Below are 27,529 nucleotides of genomic sequence, written 5' to 3'. Positions count from 1 at the left end.
ATGTGTTATTATTTTAAGTTCAGTAAAGTTAGTTTAGGTTAGTTTAGAAAAACATGCGATTACATTCAGAATAATATTGTACTACTTCTTTTTAATACCACAATGTTGGAGCAGAGACAACCCCCACGCATCTAATTTCTGTGACATTTAAAGGTCTCGTACTCTCATTTTCAAACAGTGACAGAGGGAGATACTTAAGTTTAAACTGTGCTGGTCAATTTCCTCCTTAACTCCACAGTAATGGTAAGTAAAGGTAAGTACTTCCGGGTTGACAATCCCCACAAGTAGTTCTGCTTTATCCCCCAAATGTCTGCCATGTGTGATGATGTGCTGTTGACAAAATGGATTTTACTCTACTGTGAGGAGAAAAAACATCAGGTGCAGTCCCTTTTAACTCAGATCTGGGGTCTGCATATAAATGTATGAATTTGCCTGTGTCAAGTTGAGGCCTATTTGATTAAAAGAGCTGTGAGGGCTTATAAAGTGGCAGTAGTTTCTACTCTCAGACTACTGCAGCTATGCACAAAATTGCATGTATGGGGCAGTCACTTAATCTACAATTGAAAAACGGTGTAATCAAAATGCATTCAAATTCACGCCTGATTATACGGCCTGCTCTTTCACATCTGACACATTGTTATAGCCGGGAGCAAATGACCATCTAAATCAGCATGCGGAGGCACCCGCTCAGGCCTCTATTTTTATTTTCGTCTCCGTTGTGGAAAGAAAGGCAGCCATGTTGGGCAGGAATAGCATGATCTCAGATATCCTCATTCATCATTTTCCTTTATGCATCTAGATTCTTATAGATAATGTATTTCTCTCTCTCTTGCTGTTATGTCTTTGTCAAATAGGCCTCAACAAGACGTTATTTGTCAAAAGTGTCTTCAACAAGAAGAAATATGAGAAACTGTTCTGTTGGAGAAAAAACACATAATGACTCTAATGCAATAGCTGCTACAAATTATTGCGTTCTTGTCAAACTTTTCCGGGTGCTCTTTTAATTATAGTTCAACCATTGTGCAGGAAAACCCGGCGAATCACCAATCCTCCAAATGTCATCCTGTTTCTGTGCCTTCCTGCCCCATAATGGCTGCAGGAGATTAATTGGCATCTTTTAGCCTCTCCGACAGCCAGAGTGATGTGTGGCCAGTGTCTCCAGCACCCGACTTGGAAAATTGGATGATTTAGCTTCGTGTCACAATTTTGCTGCCTTTCTCTGTTAATACATGCGCTCATGGTTCAACCAATAAAAAAGCAACAGACCTCCACCAATTAACATTTAGTTGGGTAGCAGATAAAATGATCAAGTTAGAAGTGTGTGCTGGTGTGAGAATAAAGGCATTTCTAAATGCCAAGTTCAGGTTACACTAGATAATGGGGGTTATTGGCTCATTTTACATAGTAATTCACAGTATATTCCGGTGTTACATTTCTGAGGGGGCTAGTCAAGACAACTCAAAAATCAAGCAACTCAATCAATCTCAATTCAACTGTGAAAGTCTGTCTTCAATTTTATTTATATTATATCTCATCTACCTCATATCCTGAGAAAACGTGCATTTATTTATTTATTGGACGGCACTGTAGTACAGCGGTTAGCACTCGTGCTTCACAGCAGGAATGTCCCGGGTTCGATTCCCACCTCGAGGGGACCTTTCTGTGTGGAGTTTGCTTAGGATTCCACCAGGTACTCCGGTTTCCCCTACCACTAAAAACATGTACAGTAGGTTAATCCCTCGGCCATGTGTTGCTGACCATCAGCCTGGCTCCACATGTGGAGATTGGGTTCCCGAGTGCCAGCCTATGCTGGCTAGTCCCAGTGGTTTTGAGGATGGGTCAAATGCAGAGAACAAATCGTCTTATTAAGGTTGCAAACATCGCACACCAAGACAATTATTTAGGGTAGCGGGGCGGGTTTGTTGGACAGGGGACTAAGACCCACTCCCAACTGACCCACACCCTGCCAGGGCACACATCTTATTTAAAATGAATGTTGTGAATGTTATACACTGTTGCTGTGGAGATGGTAATGCCAATAAGGTAACAAGATAAAATATATGAAAGAAAAATGTATTTTCCTACATAATAATGTTAATAATGATAATACTATTGAATCTATTACGTAATAGATTGGTAAAAATTGAAATAAACATATGGACAAAAGATGGTGACTGGTCATGTCAGCTATGATTGGTAACCAACTTCCCCAGCCCGACGTCAACTTGTCCAAAATGCTGCTGCACGCCCTCTATCTGGCACTACATTGGCTCCCTGTCTGTAGCCAGATTGACTTTATAATTTTCTTATTTCTTTTTGAACGTCTTCACGGCCTTGCACCTTCATATCTGTCCGACCTTCAGTCTTATACTCCTGCTCGCAGCCTCAGGTCGGGAGACCACTCTTTGTCCCAAGGACTCGAGGCGATCGTGCTTTTTCAGTCAACATTGTGGAATGCACAGCCCTTGCACAGGCTTTCAGTTTTTAAGTTGGCTCTTAAAACTTATCAGTTTACCGTAGCTTTTAATTGAGTTAAGAATCTACCTCTACTGACTTTTGATATTGTAATGCTTGATCAATATATAAAACATTCTCGTATTTCTACTTACTACAGTCTAGTAGCAGCAGGATGCTGTTAATGTTTTCCTTCACAACATATTACCTTATGGAAGCACTTCTTAATACAGGTGTAGTCATGCTGCTTGTACAATAGATGTATAGCTCAAACAGTATACAGTAATCTTAATAAGCTTTGACAATATACTTCTGATGTGTGGTGTAGCTATAAGCTCTTCCCATGCCAAAAGCTGCAAACTGTAAGGTCTATATTACTGTACTGTATTACTTACTATATTACATGGTTGAGTGTGCCTGGGTATGAAAATGATATACTTGAACTTTGCATATTTTTATGGAAGCTTTATCAATGTAATGTAAATATTTGAGAGTTGTTATTAGTTGAGTTCCCAATGGAATCAAATGTGAAATGCACGAGTACTGAGAGTCTTGAATATAGGGGTAGGCGCACATAAGCTCCCATGTAATAATGTGACTTCTGTGTAACTTAGTATAACTTAACTTCTTCTTGTCTATATGGCTTCTTCTTCTCTTGTTTCTTTATGAATAGCGCTAAAATAAACACTTCTTCTAACGTGTCATGGCGAATGTCCAGTATTGCCTTGATTCACACACAAAAAAAAGTCATCCAAATGTCACCACAAGTATCCTTCCCTTTCAAACATGATCAACAGCAGCTTTCCCCACTGAAGCGTTAAATTTAAATAACATCATTCCCATAGTTTCAGTGCCTGTGAGTGAGAAGTTAGACATTCAGATATTGTGGCAGTTTTCACCATTTGAAGCGATGAAGTGTGAGGAGCACAAAAAAAAACCATGAAAGAAACATTATCCATATGTATGACACAGCACAAGAGCGAAGGCTGGAGGTGACTTTGTTTTTTTTTTTCCCCTGTCGAGTCGGCTCAAAGCTGCTCAGACTGGCATTGTGTCAAACAGAATGAATCCAGCCCTTTGCCTGGAGAACCCAAAAAAGCATGGAGTAATTGTTGTGAGGTTTGTGGCAACTTGGGGCGCAGGGAAAGTTGGAAGCTGTTTTCCCGGGGTGTCTGTTGATCTTTGCGTCCATTGTTACAGAAGCTCCGCCCCCCCCCTGCATTTAGGCGCACAATGTGATCGCTCATTACATTTTATTGCACTGGCATGACTTGCAGGAATGAGAAAAGAATAGTGCCAATAGTGTTTGCTTTATCGGAAAGTCAACACAGACTCTACGCTCTTGTTAATGAGTCTAGGAATGACAATAACATCAGGCCATGCAAATGGTTGATTCTGAGCAGAAAGTGTATTACACAACACAAAAACAAGGAGGGGTGGAGGGCTGGGGGTCGAAAAGGCAGTTATCCAATTTGCCAAGAATGTATTTAGCATGGAAAATTCTATAGCAGGCGCCAGTGTTGGGGGTAATGTATTACAAAAGCAACGAGTTACAAAAAAATATGTAACTTTTTTCCAGTAACTAAGGAATAAAACATGTTCAACAAAATATGGGGATATATTTGCATTACAACTTAAGTAACTCAAGTTACAAGTGCGTTTAAATGGTTATGGTAATGAAATGCCAAACTCCCCACAAATAAAATGCAGCACCATGTGAAGTTGGACACTGGTGTATAAGATCTGAATTTATTGTTTTATGCAGGTTTTAGTATATTCTTTTTTGTTTTATTTGTAATCCGTTTTTTTGTGTGGTAGAGCTAATAAGTATTGTATCTGTTTTTAGGATCTCAAGTGCAGCACTTTGGAAACATTTTTGTTGGTTAAATGTGCTATACAAATAAAGTGGATTGGATTGGATCTGCAAAACACGAGAGCATGGAGAAAGCGAAGGAAAAGGAAATCTTTGACTGCACTTTTGCTGAGAGCAATATTATTGTTATCAGTTTGTGTTTTGCCAACTCAGAAGTAACTCAAAGTAGTGTAACTCGGCTAAATTTTTGAAACAGTAACATGTAATACACACATATTACATTTTTAAAACTATATATTACTGTTTTAACGTTTATTTGACCTATATTTAACCAAGAAAAGCCCACTGAGATTAAGAATCTCTTTTACAGGGGAGTCCTGGCCTCAGAGGGGAACCTATTGTACATGTTTTCAGTGGTATGGGAAACCGGAGTACTCGGAGGAAACCTACACAGACACGGGGAGAACATGCAAACTCCACACAGAAAGGCCCCGTCCAGGTGGGAATCGAACCTGGGACCTTCTAGCAGTGAAGCACGAGCGCTAACCACTGCGCTACTGTGCCGCACTCTTGCCCAACACTGCCAGCCACCACTGTTGTGAACAGTGTGTCATGGCGTCTCTCAGCTCCATGCAGTGTGTGAACGCGGCATTAGCTTACATGGACAGGAGGAAGTGGAGTCAAACCCACTCATGCGGACAAAAGGACGCAGAACATCAGATCATCTGTGTGAACAAAACATAAGAAAACATTAGTCTCATTCAGTCATCGGGGCGGGGCTTAAAAGAAATTCAGAGCCCAAACTTTTTCTCATTTGCCGAGATGTCTCTGCGACGTCTCTTTAAGATCTCCTTTGTGTCCCACAGGTCTCAGAGATATTGCAGGGATGGCACAGAAACGTCTCACAGGTTGAGGACAACAAATAGTGTTTGCAAAGTCGCCACAGCTTCTTGAAACTGCGCGGAGACGTCCCGGGTCGCTGAGATTGAACCTGTTAATTTGCACCGAGACGACCTGGAGACTCGCCTTATCTCCATGGTGACGTCTCGGAGACATCTCTATCCATAGCTCTTGCACAATGCCTGTTAGAATAGCGCCTCAGTCTGAACTCATTTGCTTGGGAAATGACACCAGCCCACTGTAAGTTTTCCGCAAATTATACAGCAGGAGAAGGTGTGGAAGCGATGGCTGTTCATGTGGCAACTAATAGCAATAGCAGATGCAAGGGAAATGTGTGCCGCTGTTTCATATTCACCCGATCAGTGGCATATTGCTCCTGCTATGCAGTCCTATGAAATAAAGCTTTACAGCCCGGTACAAAGTTTGTCATTGTATTATTCGGGCTTTTTCTGGCCTGCACACACAGTTATCCCCTTGTTTCTGTGGCTCTGCGTCCATCTCCAAAGCTCCCACTCCCTCATCGCAGCAGCCAGACGATTAATCAGGTCTTTGTCGTCCGGATGGCTCAACATTGACTGCAGTTGCTTGGCTCAGCAGAATGGTAAAATAAATAAAGCCAAGCTCGGCCTTTCAAACTGACAGGCGTGCGGACGGAGGGATGGAGGGGTAGAGGAACAAGCAGGAGCGACAGAGGAGGCTGGGGTGGCAGTATCTCTTTTCAAACTGTTGGATTTTATCACATGATCTGACAGAAAAGGTTACACTGGCACAGAAAAACAGCACAGGATGCAGTCCACATTACCATAACACAGCGGTGACAAAGCCCACAGCTATGCCAGCAAAGGTCAAACCAGTACTAGCTTCATACTTGTAGTTACTTCCAATTATTCGATTAAGAAGTTGTAGAAGAATATGTGAAATTGACAGGGTGGGGCTATGGCAAATCTAACTCCGCCCCACATAAAGAAAGTCTCAGTGCGATTACCAGAGGATGAATGGATCAGCGTGAAAGCCTTATGGATGAGAAGAAAAGGAACTTTGTTTGTATAGCGCCTTTCACAGACATAGTCACAAAGCGCTTAACATGAGACAATTTTACATTCATGATTTTGAAAAACTTTCTTACAGTAGATACAGAAACTCCTGGTCGATTGAGAGATTACACAGACTCTCATTCAAGAGGCTTTCTCAGTTCAGAATGTCAAGTGAAACGTCTCAAAATACAACAAAGTCCAAATGACTACATATGAAATGTGATGTTCTAGTGGGAGATTCAGAAGAAGTGATTAAAGAGACACTAAAAAGCTAAAGCACTTCTAATCTAATTAAACTTGACCTTGAAGGTATATATTTTTAGGCCCATAGGCTTTAGTAAATTGGAGAGCACAGTGTGAAAGGGGCAAATAGTGGAGGGAGACTTTCAGCAAATTGTCAGAGCCGTAAATCAAACCTACAGTGAGGAGAGAACTGTGTTAACCACTGGACCGTAACAATCAGACTATCGGCTGCACAAATTTCAGATTTTTGGCTTACCATAATTGTTGGAAGGAAAGTGTAGCCAACAGTAACTTCACCAGAACCAACAATGGTAAAATGGTATAATGGAGCTGTAGTATAAATAATGTGTATTAAGCGTTCAAATTATGTTATGATCTTTCCAATTCTGTACATTCACCTTTAAAAAGGTACATCACCAGCCTTGTCCACGGAAGTCTCTCTCACCTGACACATCTTGACTCAGAGTGGCCAACACAAAGAAGCCTATTGTCACTGCACACAGGTACAGCCGTTCTGACTGATGTCAGTGCTTAAGCCGCTGCAGGATTGGGTGTCTGTCTTGGAGCTTCTAAGTAATCCTAAATGTCTCTTTACATGCCAGACGAGTTGCATCACCTTTGCACAAGTTTCTGCTTCACTCCTCTGCCTCCAATGTTTTGAGTGTGCAACACTGACGTCTGCACAGCTCAATCAATGTTTACACAAACTGCCCACGTGTTTCTCAGCTGGCACTAAGAAGAGATCACAGAGGATTACAATTCAGAAAGTTGGAGAGGGAAAACATGAGACATGAATAATCAGTAAAAAACATACTATATCACGGTTGACAAGCCCGCGCTCCCTTTAGGACATGTCAAAGCCCGGATAAATGGAGCACAAGGAAGCAGATCTGAAAAAAAAAAGCCACAACACTCAGACTGGGCTGTGGTTTTCAAATGGTGGGCAGCTGTCAGTATTTTATATTTTTTAATTCATGTTTTTTTTTCTTCTACACATGTTGACACATGATGAAAGTCCAGGTTATGACCCAACCTTTGGAGTGTTTTTGTGGGTGAAAAAGAAAACGCCTGTCAGTTGAATCAGAGCCATGTAAACTATGTTAATTATTGCCTAATTCTTAATAAACATCTCTATTTCAAATGACAAATCCTTAAGGAGCAAAAGATGAGAGGAGTGCAGTGGCACTAAAAGCAAGTAAAATACATAAAAAACTAGAAATGCAATGGCTGCGCCATTGCGATTGACTGCGGAAATGCGGGAAGCGAATGCAGAAATTGCATAATCAAATTTGCATAATGTGGTAAAATGCATAAAATGTCATGTTGCATAAACTGTATAAACTGCATAAAGTGGTAAAATGCATGAATGGGTTAATTTGCATAAATTATGCAAATTGCATAAACGCTTTAAAATGCATAAATCCTAAATGGCATAAACTCTTAAGTTGCATAAACGCTTTAAAATGCATTAACTGGTTAAATCCCATAAAGTGGTTAATTTGCATAAATTGTTAATATTGCATAAACTTTTTATATTCCATAAACTGGTCAAACTGTTGAAAGTGCTTGATTGGCAGAAGCTGCACAAATGGCTGAAAGGCCTGGAGTCTCCCCATTGGCTGGATTCCCCCATACACACTAATGCAAAAATTTCAAACTCCCGTATAAAAAAACTGGAAAACTGCAGAAGGCCAATTTTTTCTCAAAACCCACAAGTTGCAGAAGCTAAACATGCACAAAGTGCAGAAATTGCATAAAATGCAGAAAAAAGTGCAGAAAAGCATGGATTTGCGGCAGCCCCATTATAAGTCAATGGGAAAAATCTCCGACATTTTGGCCGATTGCGGAAAAACCGTAAGTTGTAGAAGTCCCAAAAGTAATAGCACCCTTCTCCTCAACATGCGGAACGTTTTGATGCATAACTTGCATAAATTGCACAAAGCATGAAGGTGCTGAAAGCTGGAGAAAATCGGGAAAAAGATGGAAGAGGAATAATAATAAAGAACATGAAAACCAATAATTGACTGCGGAAGAATTCCGCAGTCAATCAATGACAGCCGATATAGCTGTTATCTGCCATATGGCAACACTGGCCCAGCTCAAACCCATCGCTAAAATGGTTAATCCTTATTTGTTGTGCACATAGTGTTGCTGTTTGTTTGTTTGTTTGTTTGTTTGTTTGTTTGTTTGTTGCTTGTTTGTTGTATTTGTTTGCTAACATGTAAAAATATCATATTCTTTCAGTAGAGTCAGTGATAGATTGTCAGGCTACCAGGTCTACCCCATCTCTGCATTTAAGATTTATTTTGGCTGAATTTACTTTCAGATTCATTGCACAACATAATGTTTCCCTCTCTTTTTGAAAAAGTAAATAATTAAACCTTCTAAAATACAAAGTCTAATTGTGAACTTTTAATACGAGCAAATAAAAGTTCATCCTGCAGCCGCCTGTCACTCGGAGCTGACACAGATGGGATCAGAAAAGCCTGGTGTGCACAATGAGGCAGGTAGAGTGCCATGCAGAGGGCACCACTATTTTTGCCACAGGGAAGAATCAGATAAAATTAAAACAACACGGACTATCATGCATGTGCATGTATCAAAGAGCTATTTAAAACCCATGGAGGAAAACGAGATGCAAGCTTCGGAAACACTGTCTATAACCGAGCTTATGTTTGAAAAATGCGGAGCCTTATTAGCAGGAATGGAAAGCAACGCAATTTCTCACACCCTCCATATAATTAATTTGATCGATCTTTATATATATTTGGACAAACTTCAGTAAGAGATTGTCGTGTATCTAAACATTAATATGGTAAAAACAATAGCATTGCTACAGAAAAAGGTGTCAGATACAATGCAGTGTTGTATTTCCAAATAAAAAATGCTGTTTTCTGTTGAATTAAACATGTACAGTGACTTTATGTAAATACAAGTGTAAACATCTTGGAGGATATTATGTGCGCCTCACAATGGAACCCTATCAGCTCTTGGCAAAGGCATATAAATATAAAAGCGTGCCAGTCTGTCTGCATTTCGCTTTCAGATATTTGCAATGGAAGAGGGAGTGTGGCACTACTTTCACCCATTCCCCTCAGGTAAAAGCTGTTTTGACAGCTCTTCTTTTGTCACAGGTTTTTAAGTAACCGATTAATTACCAGACTGCTCCAATGCAAGTCATTTGGTCTGGACAAATTGTTATTATTATTGAATTACATGACAATTGTGTGGAGGAACTGACGATGTAAAATGTCATGAAAATGAGATACATTATGAGGGCGTTAAGGATTAAAGAGAGTTAGTATTTTCATATTTTGAAAAAATAAAAAGAAGTATTTTCATATTTGTGTTGTTTTCTTTCATTTCAAATGAACTTTGGTCCATCGAGGACAGCAACATTTGGGAATTATTTCCAATGTCACTTTTGTGGCTCTAAAACTGCTCATGTTTGGTTGCAAATATACTTTTTGTAGTTTAAACAAGGTTAGCTAAACCCTTTAGCTGCTGCTGTTCCAAAGCGTGACATCTCATCAGCCGGCCTGTATTTAAGATAAGCGCTGGATCAATATATATTGATTGGGGTTGGCTGATACCACCCCCTCTCTGCCTGAGCCTGACTGTCCCGCCAGAGAAAGCAGATGGTGCACAAATGCCCTCCACGAACGGGACAGGACTCCACTAAAGCACTGCCAACAGACAAATTTAGACTTTGATGATGCCATAGAAAGACAATTTTGTCATCCAATGTGTTATCAGCCTACATGATTACATATGTATTGTATGTATCCACACACTATGAGTACATATTGTATATATACATCAATGTTCAAGTACAATGTGTGTAAAATATTACTGATGATGACGTTTGAACAACTGAAAGACACACTGACTATACAATTCATTATCAGACTTTGACAAAAAATAAGTGGTTGGCGGTGTTTGGAGCGTCAGCCGCACTTCTATCAGTCTCTCCTAAGGGGGTCTGTGCCTACATACATAATTACCACCACCGAGTATGGAGTGAATGATAAATTGTCCCTTGTGTGTCCCTTTGGGCGACTTGTGCTCGTGCCATACAAATCACATTCCCTTCCCTGACAATCCCAACGCTTTGCCTAAGGTCCATCGTTGCAAACAGGCCGAGGACAATCTGTGACTCCAACAAACAAATAATCCATGAATACATTGTATTCAAGTGAATGGATGTATTGTTCGTAAAATCAGATCAGACATTTTTTTCTATTAACTGTAGCGAGAAGCTCTTTCATTACGTTAAGTGACTTTTTATACGTCTGAAGGAGGCACAGTAAACACCCAAACGTCAATGTAGCTCACTTATGCTTACTGGAGCTTATCGAGAGGAAATGAGCTCAGATTTCCCACAAGTCCTCACTCCCCCTCATTGATTCACTTCTAATTTATCAGGCCCTTTTACAGTTGCTGACATGGGTCATCTGCCATATGGTTAAAGCAAGTATTTATGTGATGAGCTGCTGTGTACTGAGCATGCTACAGAAGAGAACCTTGAAGAGAACATTACAAACCTAGCAGGGATAGAAGGCATATGCAAGTTTGAGAACGATAAGCATGATCGAATATTAGTACTTAAGTGGAGGTGTTGTCAACAAAAACAAAATCGAATGAAACTACATCGATATGCTGTAGTCTACTTCTAAACCTGTCTATATGCCTTCTATAATCACCACTATACTTCTGCAACTGTACTTAAAACTGTATCCAAGTTAATCCTCTTATACCATGGTCACACAAACTGAAACTGTTCATTGTGGCCTGTCCGGGGCAGGTGTTTTTTTTTTTTTTTTAAATCTGAAACTAGCTTCAGCTCAAATATTTGTTGTTAGTATGGAAACAGCTAAACATGATCTAACTGTTGCCGGACTAATGGTGCGTTATACAGTTTTAACCCACCAACCTCGCCAGTTAGCCAATCAGAATTGAGTATTCACCCAGACCATGGTATATGGTATTTATTTTTGAGATTGAATACACACACTGAAGTAACTTGGCAAAATATCTGGTTACTTTCAATTTCTGTTTTTTGAAACATTTCCCCCCAGTTCTCTTTTATGCATAAGTGTTCTTGCAGAACTGAGCCCCTTTTGTGAGACAGACTCCACTCAACTCGAGCTCATCTCAGGTCTCACAGAATAAATTACAACACGTCATAGCTGTATAATGGGATGATATGGGCCTGATTCCTGGCAGTGTCTTCATAAATCACCCTCATTCATCCGTTTGGAGAGCTGACGACACCTCTGCCGCCGAGGAAGTCGTGTGTCATTCCACAAACTAAGTCAATGAGTTCTCATCCTGCTTACGCTCATCACCACCTCAGCTCTGAGCTCTGAGTTCATCAAGCTAAAACTGTATACTCACAATAATGAAGCCAAGAAAATGTAAAAATGGGCAAAGGTTTAGTAAAAATAATAAAGTTTGAGACATGAAATTTACATGCAAAAGAAATGCTAAAATACTACTGGTACTTCTACTGCTACTCTGGATCCAGCCAAAGGTGTTACTGACTCTATGATGAAACGTCTGATTAGCTACAGAGGGTGACCTTGGATATTCAAACTCCGGGCCTGTAATAGCTGCACAGGTGTTCATACATAAAGATGACCATCAGAAAAGGTTTGCTGGGGGCACCCTGTATTGTCAAAGACATACTCCAAGCTAAAGGGACTGGGTGCACAGAACCGTTAAGAAATCATTTCATCATGAATTTGGAATAGATGGGACAGAATCTTTAAAAATTCATATCTCTGACTTGGTTGAACACATGCAGGATTTGGGGTAGTAGTTACCACAATATCAAGTATGGCGTCTAACATTTTGAATCATGATAAGCATTTAGCGGGACAACAGCACCATTTATCCAGCTGTTTACTTGGTGTAAGCTGGTCTTGCTGGGAATTTAATAGCTCTCCCAGAGGAATGCTTGTACATAAAATGTTCTTTGAGTGGATCATCTTATTCAGCTGGTCACATGACCCCACTGCCCTCTGTCCCATGTCCGTCACTGCCCTGTTTTTCCCATCAAACACAGGAAGTCCTTCACACTGCTGAATTATGGAAGATTATACTCCAATATCAGTCTCAATTCCAAAACAACAACAAAAACGGTGTACTTTATTCTCCCTGTGGGGCAATTTGTCCTCTGCATTTGACCCATCACAGTTGTGGGCAGCAACAGTGCCCGGGGAACAAAAATAAATAGAAATAAAGTACTGTGAATGGCTGAGTGCGCTTTCACTAACCATTAGAAGTGGAAAAAATGCTTTGTAAATTGAGACTATTTACCATGTAAGATTTTCACTTAGCAATTCTACAATGAACAATAATTACAATCTCCACCCATTTGTTTTGACCATTAGCTTAGCTCAAGGTCTGGAGCTGGATCCCCGGCAACATTTTGAATCATGCCACTATAGTAGTAGTTGTAGTAGTTGTATTAGTAGTTAGTAGTTGTGTCATTCCTCACTACTCCCCATTTACAGTACATTAGCAACACCATTCGAGAGAGAATTCATGAAGGCAGCTCAATCTTCTCCTACAGAACATGTTCCAAAAAAGGAGCCCAAAGCCCAAAGCTAAGATTTTAAAAATGCATGCAACAAAATCCAGCTGGGTTAGGGGAATAGGCCATTGTTTTTCCATACTGAGATATGTTCTTACCTGAGCTTAGACGAGTTGATGCGTACCTGTCTGGTCTTTACACGTGCGCTCCGTCACGCAAAAACACCAAAGATGTTGTTAGCATTTAAACTCTCCTCCGCTCCTCTATGGGGCCAACGGGGGTGAAGTTAGAAGTGACCAAGCTCTTCCACGTTTTCCCTATTTACCCTATTACATTACGGCGTGGACGTCGAAGTGCTCCTAAGGTGTTATTACGCCTCACAATATAGTACCCCTTTTTATCCGCTTAGAAAATTGACATGTTTAATTTTGTGTGACTATACTTGGATCGTTTAAACGCTCACATATCCGTATTTAAATAGGGAAAATGTGGAAGAGCTTGGTCACTTCTAACTTCACCTCCGTTTGGCCCCATAGAGGAGACCAGACAGGTCCGCATCAACTCGTCTAAGCTCAGGTAAGAACATATCTCAGTATAGAAAAACACTGGCCTATTCCTTTAAAAAAGTGATACTCAGCGTCAGTTTGGGAAAAAATGTATATCTAGAAACAATATTTGAGGCCACGCATTTAAGTTGTTTTTGACATGTGTAACGTCCTCATTGGTTTCCATATTATAGCCAACCTCCTGGAGTCACCCCTTGCCACTAGACTAGAGGGTGGTGTTGCAGCAATGTCAGCACCCCACCATGAGGACCAAAAAGAAGTGATTTCCTCACCCATTGCCAAGATCCAGCTCCAGACCTTGAGCTAAGCTGATGTTCAAAACAAATGGGTTGAGATTGTAATTATTGTTCATTATAGAATTGCTAAGTGAAAATCTTACATGGTAAATGTAAAGCATTTTTCCACCTCTAACGGTTAGTGAAAGCGCACTCAGCCATTCACAGACCAGAGAACACAAACAATGAAGGCAAGGTGGGGAGAGTGTCATGCCAAACAACAACATGGCAGTATGCACTGGTGGGCCATTCGAGCCATCTTCTCTAATTCAAAAGCTACATCTCTGTGCGTTTTCCGTGAATGATTTTAGCTCCACTCGCCTGGCTTTATTAACACTGTACATCAGACATGACACTCCCTGCAATGTAAATTCCCTCCGCGTTCCCAAAAGTGCCCAGTGATCTATATCTCCCTTTAAAAACCGCACTTTCATTTCAGCGCCGCCTCCAGTCCCACCCAATAACTGATCTATAATGTGCTACTTAAGCATAAAGACTCAGGACGGGGGCACACCGCTGCACTCTTGGAGATGAAAGCGGGCGGTGCCATGTGTCCGGATGTGTGATGTCAGCACTTGTGCACTAAAGCATTGGAGAGACTTGGAGCGTATGCGTGTGCAGTGCAGCAGAGTAGCTCAAACTGATTAATGACCAACCTAATCAATTACCTAAACACTTCTGTGGGGCCATGAGGAGGGAGAGACGCGGCCAATAGGGTACCTCCCAGTTCGGCTTTGTGTCTGTAATAAGAAAGGTTTATGAGTTAGAAGATTTTTTTTAAATTTATGCTCAAGACAAGCCGTTACACACGCACACATTTAAATACGGACATAAAAAACCTAAAACGGACACTTCTCATTACAGACAAATCTATTTACACGTGTACAAAGCAACACTGATTGGCTGAAATGTTTTAATCGTAAGTTTCAAGTTGGACAACGTATAGTTTCCAAACCAAGGAGCCACATTTTGGACATTCACTTTAGTCTGCCTATTAGACTTGACTAGATCATATTATGAGGAAGCTAAATGTTATTTTACATACGCCGTGTCTAATGCAAGCAGCAGCTGTTACGCCCTTTTCCATGACACATAGTTAAGTTTGAGTCCTTTTACCCAAATTCTGTGCGAAGTGCTCACAGCCAGCCCCTTGTCACATGAATAAGCCCGCATTCATAATATATGCAGTGATGTTTTTCTTTACATTTTGGCTATGAATGCTTTCTCACAGCTCCACGGCGCTTCCTCTCACTCACCGCTGACTCCGGCGCTCAAAAACCATCCTCTAATTACCAAATGGAGAAGCCACTTATTCAGTCGTAATGACACATATCAGAGGCGGAAATCTCATAAAACACGGGGCTCAGAAAAAAACGCTTTCGACCCCGTAGGACTGTGGGAGCGATGAGGTCATCACAGTGTGGCAGACAGAGAGGCGTTTCCATCCCCGCCGTGAGTAGCACTGATTCAATGAAATGATTCACAAGAGGCTGGTGAAAACTACAGACTTCTCAGGCACCTTCCCCCCCCCTGATGTTTCAAAACTTAGTGAGCCTTTTGTAAACAACTTGGCTGGCTCTGAAGAGCAGTGTCATAGGTTTCGAAATATATTTCTATCAAGGAAAAAGTTGGTTAATCGCAGGTAATGTTTTTGCAACATTGGAACATTAGCTAGTATTGTATTATTAGTGTATTGTATTTATTGTATCTAGCAAAATACATTAAAGGTCCCATATGCTTCAAACCTTTAGTCTTGATATTTTTGTGGAAATACTCATACTTATACAAAAGTAGTCAAATGCAGTACACCAAATACCAGAGGAGGGTACACTTCTTAATCTTCTGCACCAGTGACCAAAGCAGAAAGTTTGATAAATAAAAAAAGTTTGGTGAAGTGATAATAAAACTCTAGAGTAACATCATGGCCAAAAGTCTCCCCCTGCTCCCTTATCATTCTATTTTCCATTTTTCATGCTGCCCTCTCCAAAATAAATGAGAAAGAACTCTTGTTTCCATATTAGGACCTCGTGGATGTGATGTGCACTCTGCCAGGTGACCCGCTGTGGAGCTTTGACCTATAGTATTTGTTTAAAGGCAGCCCTTACTGTATAATGACGCCGCTACAACTGAATTAGTGGTGATTTTTCCAGAGCTGCCTGTTAGCCCCACATGCTGACTGGACTGGTCGTAATAGCAGCCCTGGCTTGTGGTTTACGCAGCATGCCTGTCAAATGATAATATGTGTTGAAAGAAGAGCAGATTACGTCACCTTGTTTACCTAAGATTGGCGTAAACACGACTGCACTATTGGCCATATACTAAGTGCTTTCATTTCAATTATCCAACCGCAAAAGACACAGGCCTACGGAGAGGTCTTCTTCACATATTGTGAGTGGCTCCTCTGTGAGTTACCTAGCGCAGGCAGACACTGGGGCTATTGCTGAGCTGGCAGCGGAACAAAGCTCTGGAACAGCTGCTTGATAATGTGCAACCATTAATTACAGAGAGATGCCTCCAGTCTGCCCTGTGTCTTTGCGCCGAGACAACCCCCGGCCTCTTCGGGTAAAGCAATTAAGTAAGAAGACGTTTCACATCATTGACCACAATTCACAACAGTCTACAAAACATATTACTCCATATATGTGCAATCCACGGCAGTCTCCTTCTGAGACTTTCCTATTACGTTTTCCCCATTAACTTTGAACCAAGCTTCCATTGTTACTTTGCCATTACAAATGATTCTAATTGTGTGTGCTGTGATCTGCAATGCTGATCCCGATGACCTTCCAGACCTAACCTTCTACACTATTAGTTGAGCTTTGAGCAGAGAACCTTGGCCTGTGGCTGGATTCAAAGATGTATGACCAAAACTTCTTATATAGAGTTAACTAAACAGTGTAAATAAATAGTCTGTATTTATACGATCTCAAATATAACAAGAGGCCACATGCGTGACGTTCTTGTATGTCTTTCAGAACTCTTTCTTTTTGGGACACGCAAAACGACATGGAGCAAATGCAAATGCCCAGCCACGGGAATGGAGTGTAACACTTATCAGCCGGAGCTTAAGTGGAGAGTGACATTTATTGAATGCCAGAGATTTGGGACCGAACGATAAAAGGTTTGAATAAATCTGCCCAGGTTGGCTATGAGCAGCCCTTGCACTGTATTTGGCTTGTTCACTCTGCCATGAAACAAAGTGCTTCAGTCATTCCTGCTGGTGGCCGCTAATCTGGCCGGTGCTTTGGATGCTGCAGATAAGTTATGGAGGCTTATTCGGTGTTACTCACCTTGGCAACTGTCGGCAGCTGGGGAGAAATGTGCTGGAGATGGGTGATCAGAGTTTTGGACTTGGATTATTTGGAAGGCTCAGACTCTGTCTCTTCTAACAAGTTTGTGATGTCTCGGATTAAGAGTCAGACTTGTGAATTGTAGCATGGACTGATTGAAAGCCTGCGCAAAAACAAAAGTATTATTATTGTTATGAAAAAGGCAATTAAATTTAATTCTCAATATAACCCTGAAAATAGACTGTAAAATCCTTCACCACATCCCCTATGGAGGTACCTAGTCAATTGGTTTACAACTGCCATAAATGATTTACTTTGATTTAGAAACTTGGACAATTCACTAACCCAGAAACCGAGACAGCCAAGATACTGCTACCGTTCTGGCTGACCACACATGAACTAACGCTTACAATTTAGTCCTATACAGTCATCTGAGAAACAGTGATCAGCCTCTTTTCAAATCCCACAGGTGCACAAGCACATACAGGTAGCTCTCTCAGGCTCTAATCCAATCGTTTCCACTCCGCCGGGCCCTATTAATGGGACGAAAGCTAAGTACTGAGCAGAGCCTCTAAACGCTTTTCAAGATCCCTTTTAGAACCCTGTTGCAACATGACTGAACAATTTAAAAGCATCAGCAACTTTCGGTGGAAACATAATTAACGGTGCATACAGAGCCACGTAGTCTTATGTTTGTCTATGTAATGATATTATAATTGTCACAAATTAGTAAATAGGACACAAAACTAAAATGATATTCCTTTTTTGCATGCTTCTGTTTGTAATATTTAAATAGACTTTTTCTGCAATATAGTTTTTGGCTTCAATCTTTCTTTTTATTACAGTTTTTATGATGTGTCACTGACTGTAAAACACTTTAATCCTATTTCCCCCCCCTCTCACTTAAAGGGGTTTCGGTCAGTAATATAACTTACACTAACATGGGACACTGGGAAATATTCTTTTGAGAAGCCAGGAAGTAGGTCTAAACACAACAAACAAAGACTCCAGTGTTAGTGTCATCTGACCAGGTGATTGCTGAAGCTCCCCCCCACCTCCCCCTCTACTGCTTCTCCCAATAGAGCGCATTAGCCTACCAACCTGACCATGTGGGAGATGCGCTTATGCCTCCCACTGCCGCCCCCAGCCTCCTTAAAAAACACCGCGCGGCACATGTATCCACAGCACAATGCAACATGATGCCCACAAACAGTCAGGCGCAGCGGTGTTAGATGTCTCTCTTTGTGTGGGGTGAAAGGCTGATGGGGCAGTTTCTCCTCACAATGACACACCGGGGTGGACACCAGGGAGACCTACAGTTGAAATAGTGGTCATTAGTACAATATATGTGTTTGTGACTGTCTTTTGATGTCACGTCCAGGTCCAGGCGTTGCTGTGGGGTAGACTGAAAAAAAACAAAAAAAAAACAAGTAATGGGTTCCCAAGGGGGGGACATGAACAACTGAGGCTCCCATTGACTCGTCTGGTCTAGGGATTAGGAACTGTGCATACATTTTTTGTAATGCTTATTCTGAAAAGTGCATCCCATTTTAATTGACAAAAACAAACTCTGTCATGTGATAGAAGTCACACACTAAAGCGCATTTCTGGCGAGATATTGATCGATGAAAAACATGCATCACGCACAAAGGTATAAGGTCAGGAGGAGTGTGTGGTTTTGGAGGGGGCAGCAGCTGCTCATTTTGCCCTGGAGCTCCCTCATAGGTTTATGTGACCCTGCCCCCTATCACATTTGAGAGTGCATGACGTACATCCATCCAATATCAAAACATAGCCACAAAAAAAAAAAATTCTTGCCAAGTTTTGCTAAATAATGAAGGGCAAGCCACTTCAAGTTCAAGCGTGTTTTTTTTTTAATATTATTATTTCTATTCTCCATCTTGGTCATAAAACAGATAGTTATTCTAATACAGTGATCAGATGTGCCTCACGCTATCCCCCTCAGTCGCCCCGTCCTGTCCGGTGGTGGAGTGACTGTACCTGATGCTCTTCCCCCTGGGCTGCTGTGCGCGAGTCGCCGTTGCCAGGGTTTCCGCGTACGCGCTGAGTGCGGAGCTGTGCCGCGCCACTGTCATACAGTACTGCCAGACATGGCGGCGGAGCTACAGCCCGAGTGGATATCGTGTCTGCCGTCTACATGGAGTTACGGGGTCTCTCGGGATGGACGCCTCTTCTTCATCAAGTAAATATCCTCTCTCTGAACAACGTTTAAGTTATCACTGTACGATTCTCCTTCCAGCAAACTCGCCATGAGCCATATAACCAGTGTGTTTCCCTGTCTTACCAGCGAAGAAGCCAAGAGTACAACCTGGCTGCATCCCGTGAGCGGCGAGGCGCTGATCACCGGCCACAGGAAAACTCCAGGTGAGCTGTCATTTAACTGGGACCAAGTTTCCCCCCCAGTGTCTGTCTGTCTGTCTATCATGACATGGTCTGCCTTCGTCCAGCCCGCGTACGGCGTGACTCTTCCCTGTCAGCGCAGCGGCTGTGACACCCGTGTCCAAAATCCACAGGAGGGCTTTTGGCGCTCGAGCTCTCCAGAGTCAGCCCTGTCCTGCTCCTTCAGCCCTGCGTCCACCTCCCGCTCGTCCGCCGCTAGCAACATGAGAACTTGCCCACTTAATACTTTTGCTTAAACGTGCAAAGTGTAATTTCACCGTGAGACTATTATTGATGCAGCGCGTGGCGTTACATCACACTGAAGTCATTCACAAACTGCGCTGAGCTGACCGTTCACATGACGTAAAGCCTCGCGCTAAAAAAACCACACTGACCAGTCCCTCGTGCGGTGGCGCTGCAATTAAGCTAGACCGTGTTAGCCAGGTGTGGTGTTAGCTGTAAAACTTCGCAACTAGCTAATTTAACATGCGAAAAATAACATTAAAAAAACGTATTAAATGAAATCATCTTATATTTTGACACAACATAAACTTTAAGCCTCTCTGAGTAAAAAAAGGAAAAGAAAAAGAAAATCTTAATAATATTTACTTATTAATTAATTAATTAATTAATTAATCACTTCACTGATTTTGTCCTTAATTCCCATATTATTTACACCCATAACATAAACTTTCTGTTCTGCTTGACATTATTATCATCTTTTGCCCACAAGTGTTTTAAAGTCACTGCAGAGCTTGTAATGTAATGTTAATACATCGGTTGCATTGACAGCTGTTGGGGCTGGATGCTGGAGCTCAAGTTTAATTTGCAACACACAGCATCTGTTTGATCCACCAACTCTGGTCCATAGATCTGCCCACGGGATGGGAAGAAGGATACACGTTCGAAGGAGCACGCTGCTTCATCAAGTAAGTGTTATCCTTCATTTTGTTTTAAATCTGGGCGATTTCCAACCTTTGAGTGGGCTGTGTGTGTGTGTGACATGACATCCCTCCTATGCTGTTGTTGAAACCCTTAAAACGGTGAGTTGCTATTACGTAACACGTGCTGTAAAGTCAATACCTTTACTCCCTATTTCACACAGTAGGGGCCTATCTTACAAAGTTAATCATTAGACTGGTATGCAAACACAGACTTGGCCCATGTTTGGTACCTGTCATCTTCATTGCTCTTGCTTTCATTTCACCACTTGAGGCGGCGTTGACTTGTGGAGAGTTTAGCCAAAGTGTAACACGTTCTTTCCTGACAGTTATCCTGAAGATTTGGTTTCCTATTTCACACTTTGAAATGACATTACCAAAGCAGACTTTTTCGCCATAGCGCTTGATACTGCTGGATTATTAAAAGAAAAGTCTCTATTTCGCCATCATTTGAACATTTTTTCTTGTGTGGGCAGAGGAAGACGTTATATACAGTATGTGTGCTTCATGCTCCCGTCTCCTCTCCTCCCGCAGAAAGACTGGGATTTAGACGGTGTTTCTTTATGCTATGTTTTCGCTCTGAACCAGCACTTGTTTCATCGTATTTGGCTTTAGTCCCAGATCACAAGCACAATATTCTGTTACAAATATATCGTAAGGGGCTTATTTTTAATGAATCACTCCTAATGATCACAAAGCATGCCTGTATGAGTAATTTGCGGATCATTTTCCCTGCCACAGTGCATCCTCGGTGATGCGGGAGTGTGAATGAGTGGCTGCAATATCCAGGCTGTGTATTCAGGATATTATGGCTTATCATCCTCGCTCGATCCCCTCTCTTTCTTTTGACTTTCCTGGTTGAATCTTGACGGGCTTCATGTGGCAGGTTGCCAGGCAGTCCAACGGAAAGGCAGAAATGTTATATAGAGCTTTTTTTTGTTCCCTGCTCTCAGCGCAAAGCAAAGCAGACTCTGGGACTACATTCATGCTTTTTTAAGGAGAAGCAACAGCCATGTCATCCCCCACAAAAGCATGCAAGAGATGAACGCCGTTGCAAGTGCAAAGCAGTGCTCTCGAGACGTGAGGAACGCTGCTGGATGAATGTGTCTTCTTACAATCACAGGACACCCATATTGTCACTTATAATGGTGATGGTGATTATCCTTGTTGCCAGAGATGTGTTAAAACGTGAAGCTATGCACATGTTGTTGAATAGCTTTATATAAAAGGGGCTTATATCTGAGTTTTTGTCAAACTACTGTATGAAATAGGAAGTGTTCTTTTATCGTCTAATGTGAGCTTTTTAGTTTAACACTGCTACTTTTTTTTTTGTTTAGTGTGAGTTGTCGCCATCCTCTTAGTAACAAAATTATAAGTGAAATGCCTGTCACCAACGTTAGCAAAAAGTACATTTATGTGATATTTTTTTAAACAAACTAATGTTTAGCTTTTGAGATGCTAACACATTTAAATGATTAACTCAGCTAAGCGCTAATCAGTGATAAAATATCGTTTTTATTTGATGACATAAAAATCCGCACTTTCCCACATAAAAACAACATGAAATACAAACCAACTGGGGTCAATGACGTCACATCTCGGGAAAATGAGCTCCCCAGTCCACATGAATGCACCATTATACCATGGTCTGGGTGAATACTCAATTCTGATTGGCTAACTGGCGTGCGTTAAAACTGTATGAATTCACCTTATTCCGCCCCGCCCACTTTTGCCTCTTTTTGCTTTGCCTCGGCACTTCCGTTGTTCTGACATGTCCGGTCGAGCGTGAAGCCCGTTCATTTAAACTGAGAACGAGGGAACATATTCTCCACTCAAATCTGATGTTTAGTCGATTGATTTGTTTAAAATGTCTAATGTTCATTTGCACCAACATGTCAACACTGCACCGTTTCTCTGCACGGCCGAAAATCGTCTTTGTTTTCGTGTAGTAACTTATTTTATCTAGACTTCTCCAGTCCCAAGTTCACTGATAGGAGAAAAGGGGCGGGCACAATTCATGGCGGCGCCCATGCGAACACTCCGGAATATGATAAATACCGCACAATTTGTCCGACAACAGTTAAATCACTCTTCTGCAGCTGTTTCCATAGTAACAACAACCATTTGAGCTGGAACTAGTTTCAGGTAAAACAGCTTAAAACATAAAATAACTCCCGCCCTGGACTTAAAAAAAAAAGCAAACAGACCACATTAAAGGGTTTCAGTTTGTGTGACCATGGTATAAGCGGATTAAACAACTCGGAGCCGTGCATTATACAGTTTTAATGCACTTCGTGGAGTAGTGTTCCTCTGCATCGTGCATTAAAACTGTATAGTGCACGGCTCCTCGTTGTTTAATCCTTACTTAAAAATGCTTTATGATAAGATGCACTGCACAAAAGTCTCTTTTTACTTCCATTATTAAAGAACAGCACATTCCTTTTAAGGTATAGTGCTATCAGCACTGATACTTCAGATATGCATTACCATTACGACAGAAGAAAGCGAATAGCTCCTTGTATTTCTTCCTCATAATGCCTGTTGGTGGAATATATCAGGCAGTAGGGTTAGCACGCTTTCATAGCTGATTGAAAAATGGGCTTGCACAAGGATTTGAAAGGGTTTGACAAGGACGAATTTGTGATTATTGCACGTGAGTCTCTTAAACTTGTTGAGGGGACCATTTCTGCTCATGCCTTTATAGCAAAAGTGGTCCAAAAATATAATCTTGCATTGACCGGCAGCACCACATGTGGATATGCAAAGGTCAAATATAAGGTAGGTATAGCCTTTCTGTTTATGCCTTGTCCCATTTATTGTGCAGAATATCTATCGCTGTCATGCAGGAGCAGGGCTTAATAGATGACAGCTTTCTATATTCCTGGCACATGCACAACAACTCCTCTGTCATTACCCCCAGGTCAATCTTTGCAAAAACTATTTAAGGAGGAGGAAATCACAAACATGTCCCTGAAGGTAGTCTTAGGTATTGGTAAACTCAGCAGGGACATACCTCGAAGACATTGCTGCTTCAACACTTATAGTCAATGCCTTGTGGTTAGGGATGCACCGATACCGATACCAGTATCGGGTATCGGGCCGATACCACAGGCTTGTACTCATACTCGTACTCATTCATGAGGTCCCGATACCAGAAACCGATACCATTTGACGTGCGGCCAGCGCACCTACGAGGCGCACCTCTCAGCTGAGGAGAGAAAATAGCAACAAACTGGAGAATTCTTTAGTGGAAATACAATATTCCACATAGAGCTGACTTTATTACAGACTGCGCTCTCTAATCAGAGTCTGTGCTGGATTTAACCAGAGCTAAATGTTGTTAGTGCTGCAGTGTTTACAACATACAGGCTAACGTTGCTAACTCGCGGCTAGCGCACTTTTGGCCATTCTGACGCCGTTTTAAGCCCAGGGGTTTATTCTTCTGAAAGACTAACCCAGCGACTAAAAAGTCCTCAGAAAATCCAAATAAAAGAGATACAGCATGTCCATATTGAGCGAAAATGAGCTGCAGCAGAACAATGAAAACGCTGTAGCTTCTCGCTAAATTGCTACAAACACACGAGAAAATCCACACGGAGTTGAAGTAAAGACGAAAAGAGACCATTTCAATACTATTGTTAAATAAAAATATATGAATAAAGCACTGGAATTGGGAAGCTTTTGGACATGGGCTTTTCTGTCTATGATGGACAGTGCAATAAAAATTAAAAATTATATTAAATGAAAATAAAAATAAATAAATAAATGGCATCAGCACAATTCTAATAACTGCTCTTAAATGTGTAGCCTACTTAAGGAAATTAAAGGAGTAAATTTCATAATTACAAACCAATCTGCTGTGAAAAAAGTAAGAATGTTGAAGAAAATGCCTTGTACTCGTATCGGTATTCGGTATCGGCGAGTACTTAAATCCAAGTACTCGTACTCGTATCGGTTTTAGAAAAAGTGGTATCGGTGCATCCCTACTTGTGGTACTTCTCTCTTAACACACACGCTCAGAATTCAAGCTATGCACTCACAGCTGTGTGACCGCAGCCAAACACACCATGTTCTGTTGTTTTATGTTTTTTTATCCCGTCCTAGTAATTAGATCATTTACAACATGTCCGAGTCATTTGTTTGTGAGTGACTCATTGTTTTGACTTTGGGAGTTGCTGACAAGTTTGCCGTAGATGATGAGTGCCTGGGACGGTGCTTGAGACGTTCAGAGAGCTAATGTGAAACTGCCAATAAAAATGCTTCCACAAATATTGGGGAGAGGACAGCCTGATACGAGTTATGGTCCGCTTGACATTAAGCGGCATCATTTCCAGTGATTGTAAGCAAAGCCTGGGCCAATTTGTCTTCATAATCCCGCCCAGCTCGAGATAAAAGCCAAATGCAGGTTTACATAGGTTTTGAATAGGCTTCATGAGCATGTTATTTGAGTCACGTTTGCTGTCGTGCCCTTTAGCTGTTACTGCCACTGCTGACATTTTGCTTACATCTCAAATGTCTATGCACATGTTAACAATAGGGGGGGAAACTGGCAAAGGGCAATAGCTGTGCGGCTTTTTGTGTATATGGGGGGCCAATGTGAGCATGGGGAGCATTAAACAATCTTTGTGATCTGTAAAGTTATACAATGACGGTTGCATAACGTGAAATGGGTACAAAACCTGTACATTAGATGTCTGAGTGACACAATAAAAGAGTAGATAAGTTATGTTTCACAGTTTTTAGGCTGTAGCTTCCAAGCACGTCTTGAACAGTAGATTGACGCTTACATTCACCTGCTGACTTTTTGACTTGCCTCGAGGTTACTCGGTGTCAGAGGATGTTGCCAGGGACACTCAGATTTGAAGAGAATTTGCAAGACATGGACGGCGTGGTGTCGAGACGTCGCGCATCCCAATGTTTGATTATTCTGCGGCTGCTGAATGAGGAAAGGTCAGATGCTAATGGAATCAGTTACGGCTGTTGCTCTTAGACAAGGGACTCGCAAAGTTGTTTAGAGGTGGCCATAAGCCTGTTTGCACCCTGCCACAAAAGCGGGGCCAAGACAGCACTTCTTCTCACTCTCTTTTCTGCGACGGCACCGGCCAGGCGAAGTCCAACGAGAACAGGTGAAGGACAGATTATGGGATCTGCGTGTGTATTGTGAAACATGTGAATACCTAGTTCTTTCATCTGACAACAATCAAATTAAGCCTCACATCAGCAATTTGACAAGTATAAAAGGCAAATCCGAAGATAGAATTCCGGGCGCTTTCGGCTCTTTGTTACGCTATGCCACATAAACGCAAACCATTGACATAAAAAGAAATATGACACCCATTAGATTAAGAGTGAATTATGTTCGGTCAAGTGAGTCCAACCGTTTCATATGTGTTTCAGCCCAATCCAAATGACGATATCTGATGCAAGGAGTGCTTTGCTGCATATAGCGAGAAGCAGTGACAGCAGCGAATGAAGTGCCTTTGTTGTTTTCGCTGCTAACATTTAAAGCAAAGGGAAAAACTACAGGACACGTTGATGAGAGAGCAATGAGCATCTGGCAGATTTGTGTTTTTCCATTTTATCTGTGTTCCTACGCTGTAACTTCATCTTTAACTGCACTTGGCACATGCGTTTGTGTAATTTAACTAGTCATTTGTTTTCTGCTTTGTGTGTAATGAGAAATCTGCTCTTTCTTGCACTTCTTATTACTGGGTTGAGTCGAGCGTATGTTTATGAATACGGCTCGTACTTACAGGTTAGGTCAGCCGGTCTGCTCCTCTTATTTGAATTGTGCCTGAAATTGAAGGGCGGAGGCATCATCACGGCTAATGGCGGCTGGATACAACAAAGAAGAGTGACATTATGGGTAATAAATAACTTCACTGGTAGGAGACGCTAATGCAAAAGTGTAGTAGCACTCGAATACGTAATGCTTCACTTCAGCGTCCTCTGAGGGCAATTTAATGCTTGTGGTGTCTCATCAAGACAAAGTAAAACATGAAATGCATAAATATTGTAATGGTATGCGTCTTTAAGTACAGTACTCAATTGCCTTGCTTTTTGCATAATGTAGGAGCCAGAGCAGCAAGACTTTGATTAAAATGAGTCCACTTACGACAAAAAATGGCCTCGGTGCATCTTGTTTTCAGCCTATTGTGTCTTAAAAGCCCACACACCACCTGACGGCATGAGCTGGAATCAGCCTGTGCTCTGATGTGGTTGAGTAATTCGTCATGCAGGTGTCATGCACAACTAAGTGCTTTCTTATTGAATAACCCAGCACAGTGAGCATAAAATCGGAACATTTTAACATTCACCAAAGCGGCCCTCACAGTGACTTTAGGAGGTACATGCTTGTTTTGTTCTGCAATGTCATTGTTTCTTTGTGCAATGCGAGGAATACCTAGTGACAGACACCTCCATCATTAGTTTTGTATTGCAATGGTAAACATTTGTCTGCATCTGCATTTATTAGAAAATCTGTATACGAAAAAAGGAAGGAAAAAAAAACGACAGATTTTTGTGATATACGTTTTTTTTCTGATCTAAATCTTGGTTGTGCTTAGCTTGGTTGTTCGACGTAACCTAAAGAAGTTTAGTGACACTTTTGCTTATGCTATTGTACTCTGTTTTCAATTTTTGCGATACATGGTAGCTACTAAATCATCATAGACAATGGTTTGATTTACTAACACACTTTACTGACAAGCTTGTTTTTATATGGGCTTTGTGTGGCAGCCTCACAAGTAGCAGTTTTCAATCTTTCATAACTCAGTTACTGTTGAGGCCCTCCACCCAAACTTCACTGAGCCCCGAGAGAAAAACCCTTTGAGCAAAATAAATCCGATTAATGCTGGATGTGTGATGTTTTAAGTGAGGGTTGGAGAACCAGTAATGACTTTTAAATATGCTTGGGACACAACACTTAGAGTATATTACTCGTCGCATATCTCGTTCTGTGCTCACTCAACATAAACCTGTGTGGTAGGTGTGAACTATGCGTACGAATACTAAACAGCATGGCATGGGTGGCAGCGCTTAGGCCTGGCACGAAAACAAATTTGAAGTTCGATAT

The 27,529-nt window shown here is 41.5% G+C and overlaps 2 protein-coding genes across 10 annotated transcripts in view; one reads left to right on the top strand and one right to left on the bottom strand.

Annotated features, from left to right (window-relative positions):
• The window catches only part of LOC306971938 (1-phosphatidylinositol 4,5-bisphosphate phosphodiesterase zeta-1-like), a gene marked incomplete at both ends in the record, with an annotated part of 35,161 nt that extends 15,952 nt beyond the window's left edge, over positions 1-19,209 (bottom strand). The window contains one exon of the mRNA XM_079568377.1: positions 19,066-19,209. Within this exon, the coding sequence (XP_079424503.1) occupies positions 19,066-19,209 (144 nt within the window). The remainder of the gene's footprint in view (positions 1-19,065) is intronic.
• The window catches only part of plekha5 (pleckstrin homology domain containing, family A member 5), a 103,164-nt gene continuing 94,730 nt past the window's right edge, over positions 19,096-27,529 (top strand). For 4 of the 9 annotated variants that reach the window (XM_079567932.1, XM_079567936.1, XM_079567934.1 and 1 more), the window contains exons 1-3: positions 19,096-19,316; positions 19,422-19,498; positions 20,385-20,442. In XM_079567932.1, coding sequence (XP_079424058.1) covers positions 19,225-19,316; positions 19,422-19,498; positions 20,385-20,442 — 227 coding nt within the window. In that variant the 5' untranslated portion in view covers positions 19,096-19,224. The remainder of the gene's footprint in view (positions 19,317-19,421; positions 19,499-20,384; positions 20,443-27,529) is intronic. The other 5 variants (XM_079567940.1, XM_079567937.1, XM_079567931.1 and 2 more) reach the window with 2 other exon arrangements.

The sequence above is a fragment of the Gobius niger genome, assembly GCF_951799975.1.
Source record: "Gobius niger genome assembly, chromosome: 12".
NCBI lineage: Eukaryota > Metazoa > Chordata > Actinopteri > Gobiiformes > Gobiidae > Gobius > Gobius niger.
Note: the sequence above shows the minus strand (reverse complement) of the source record. Positions and strands in the feature narration are given on the sequence as shown.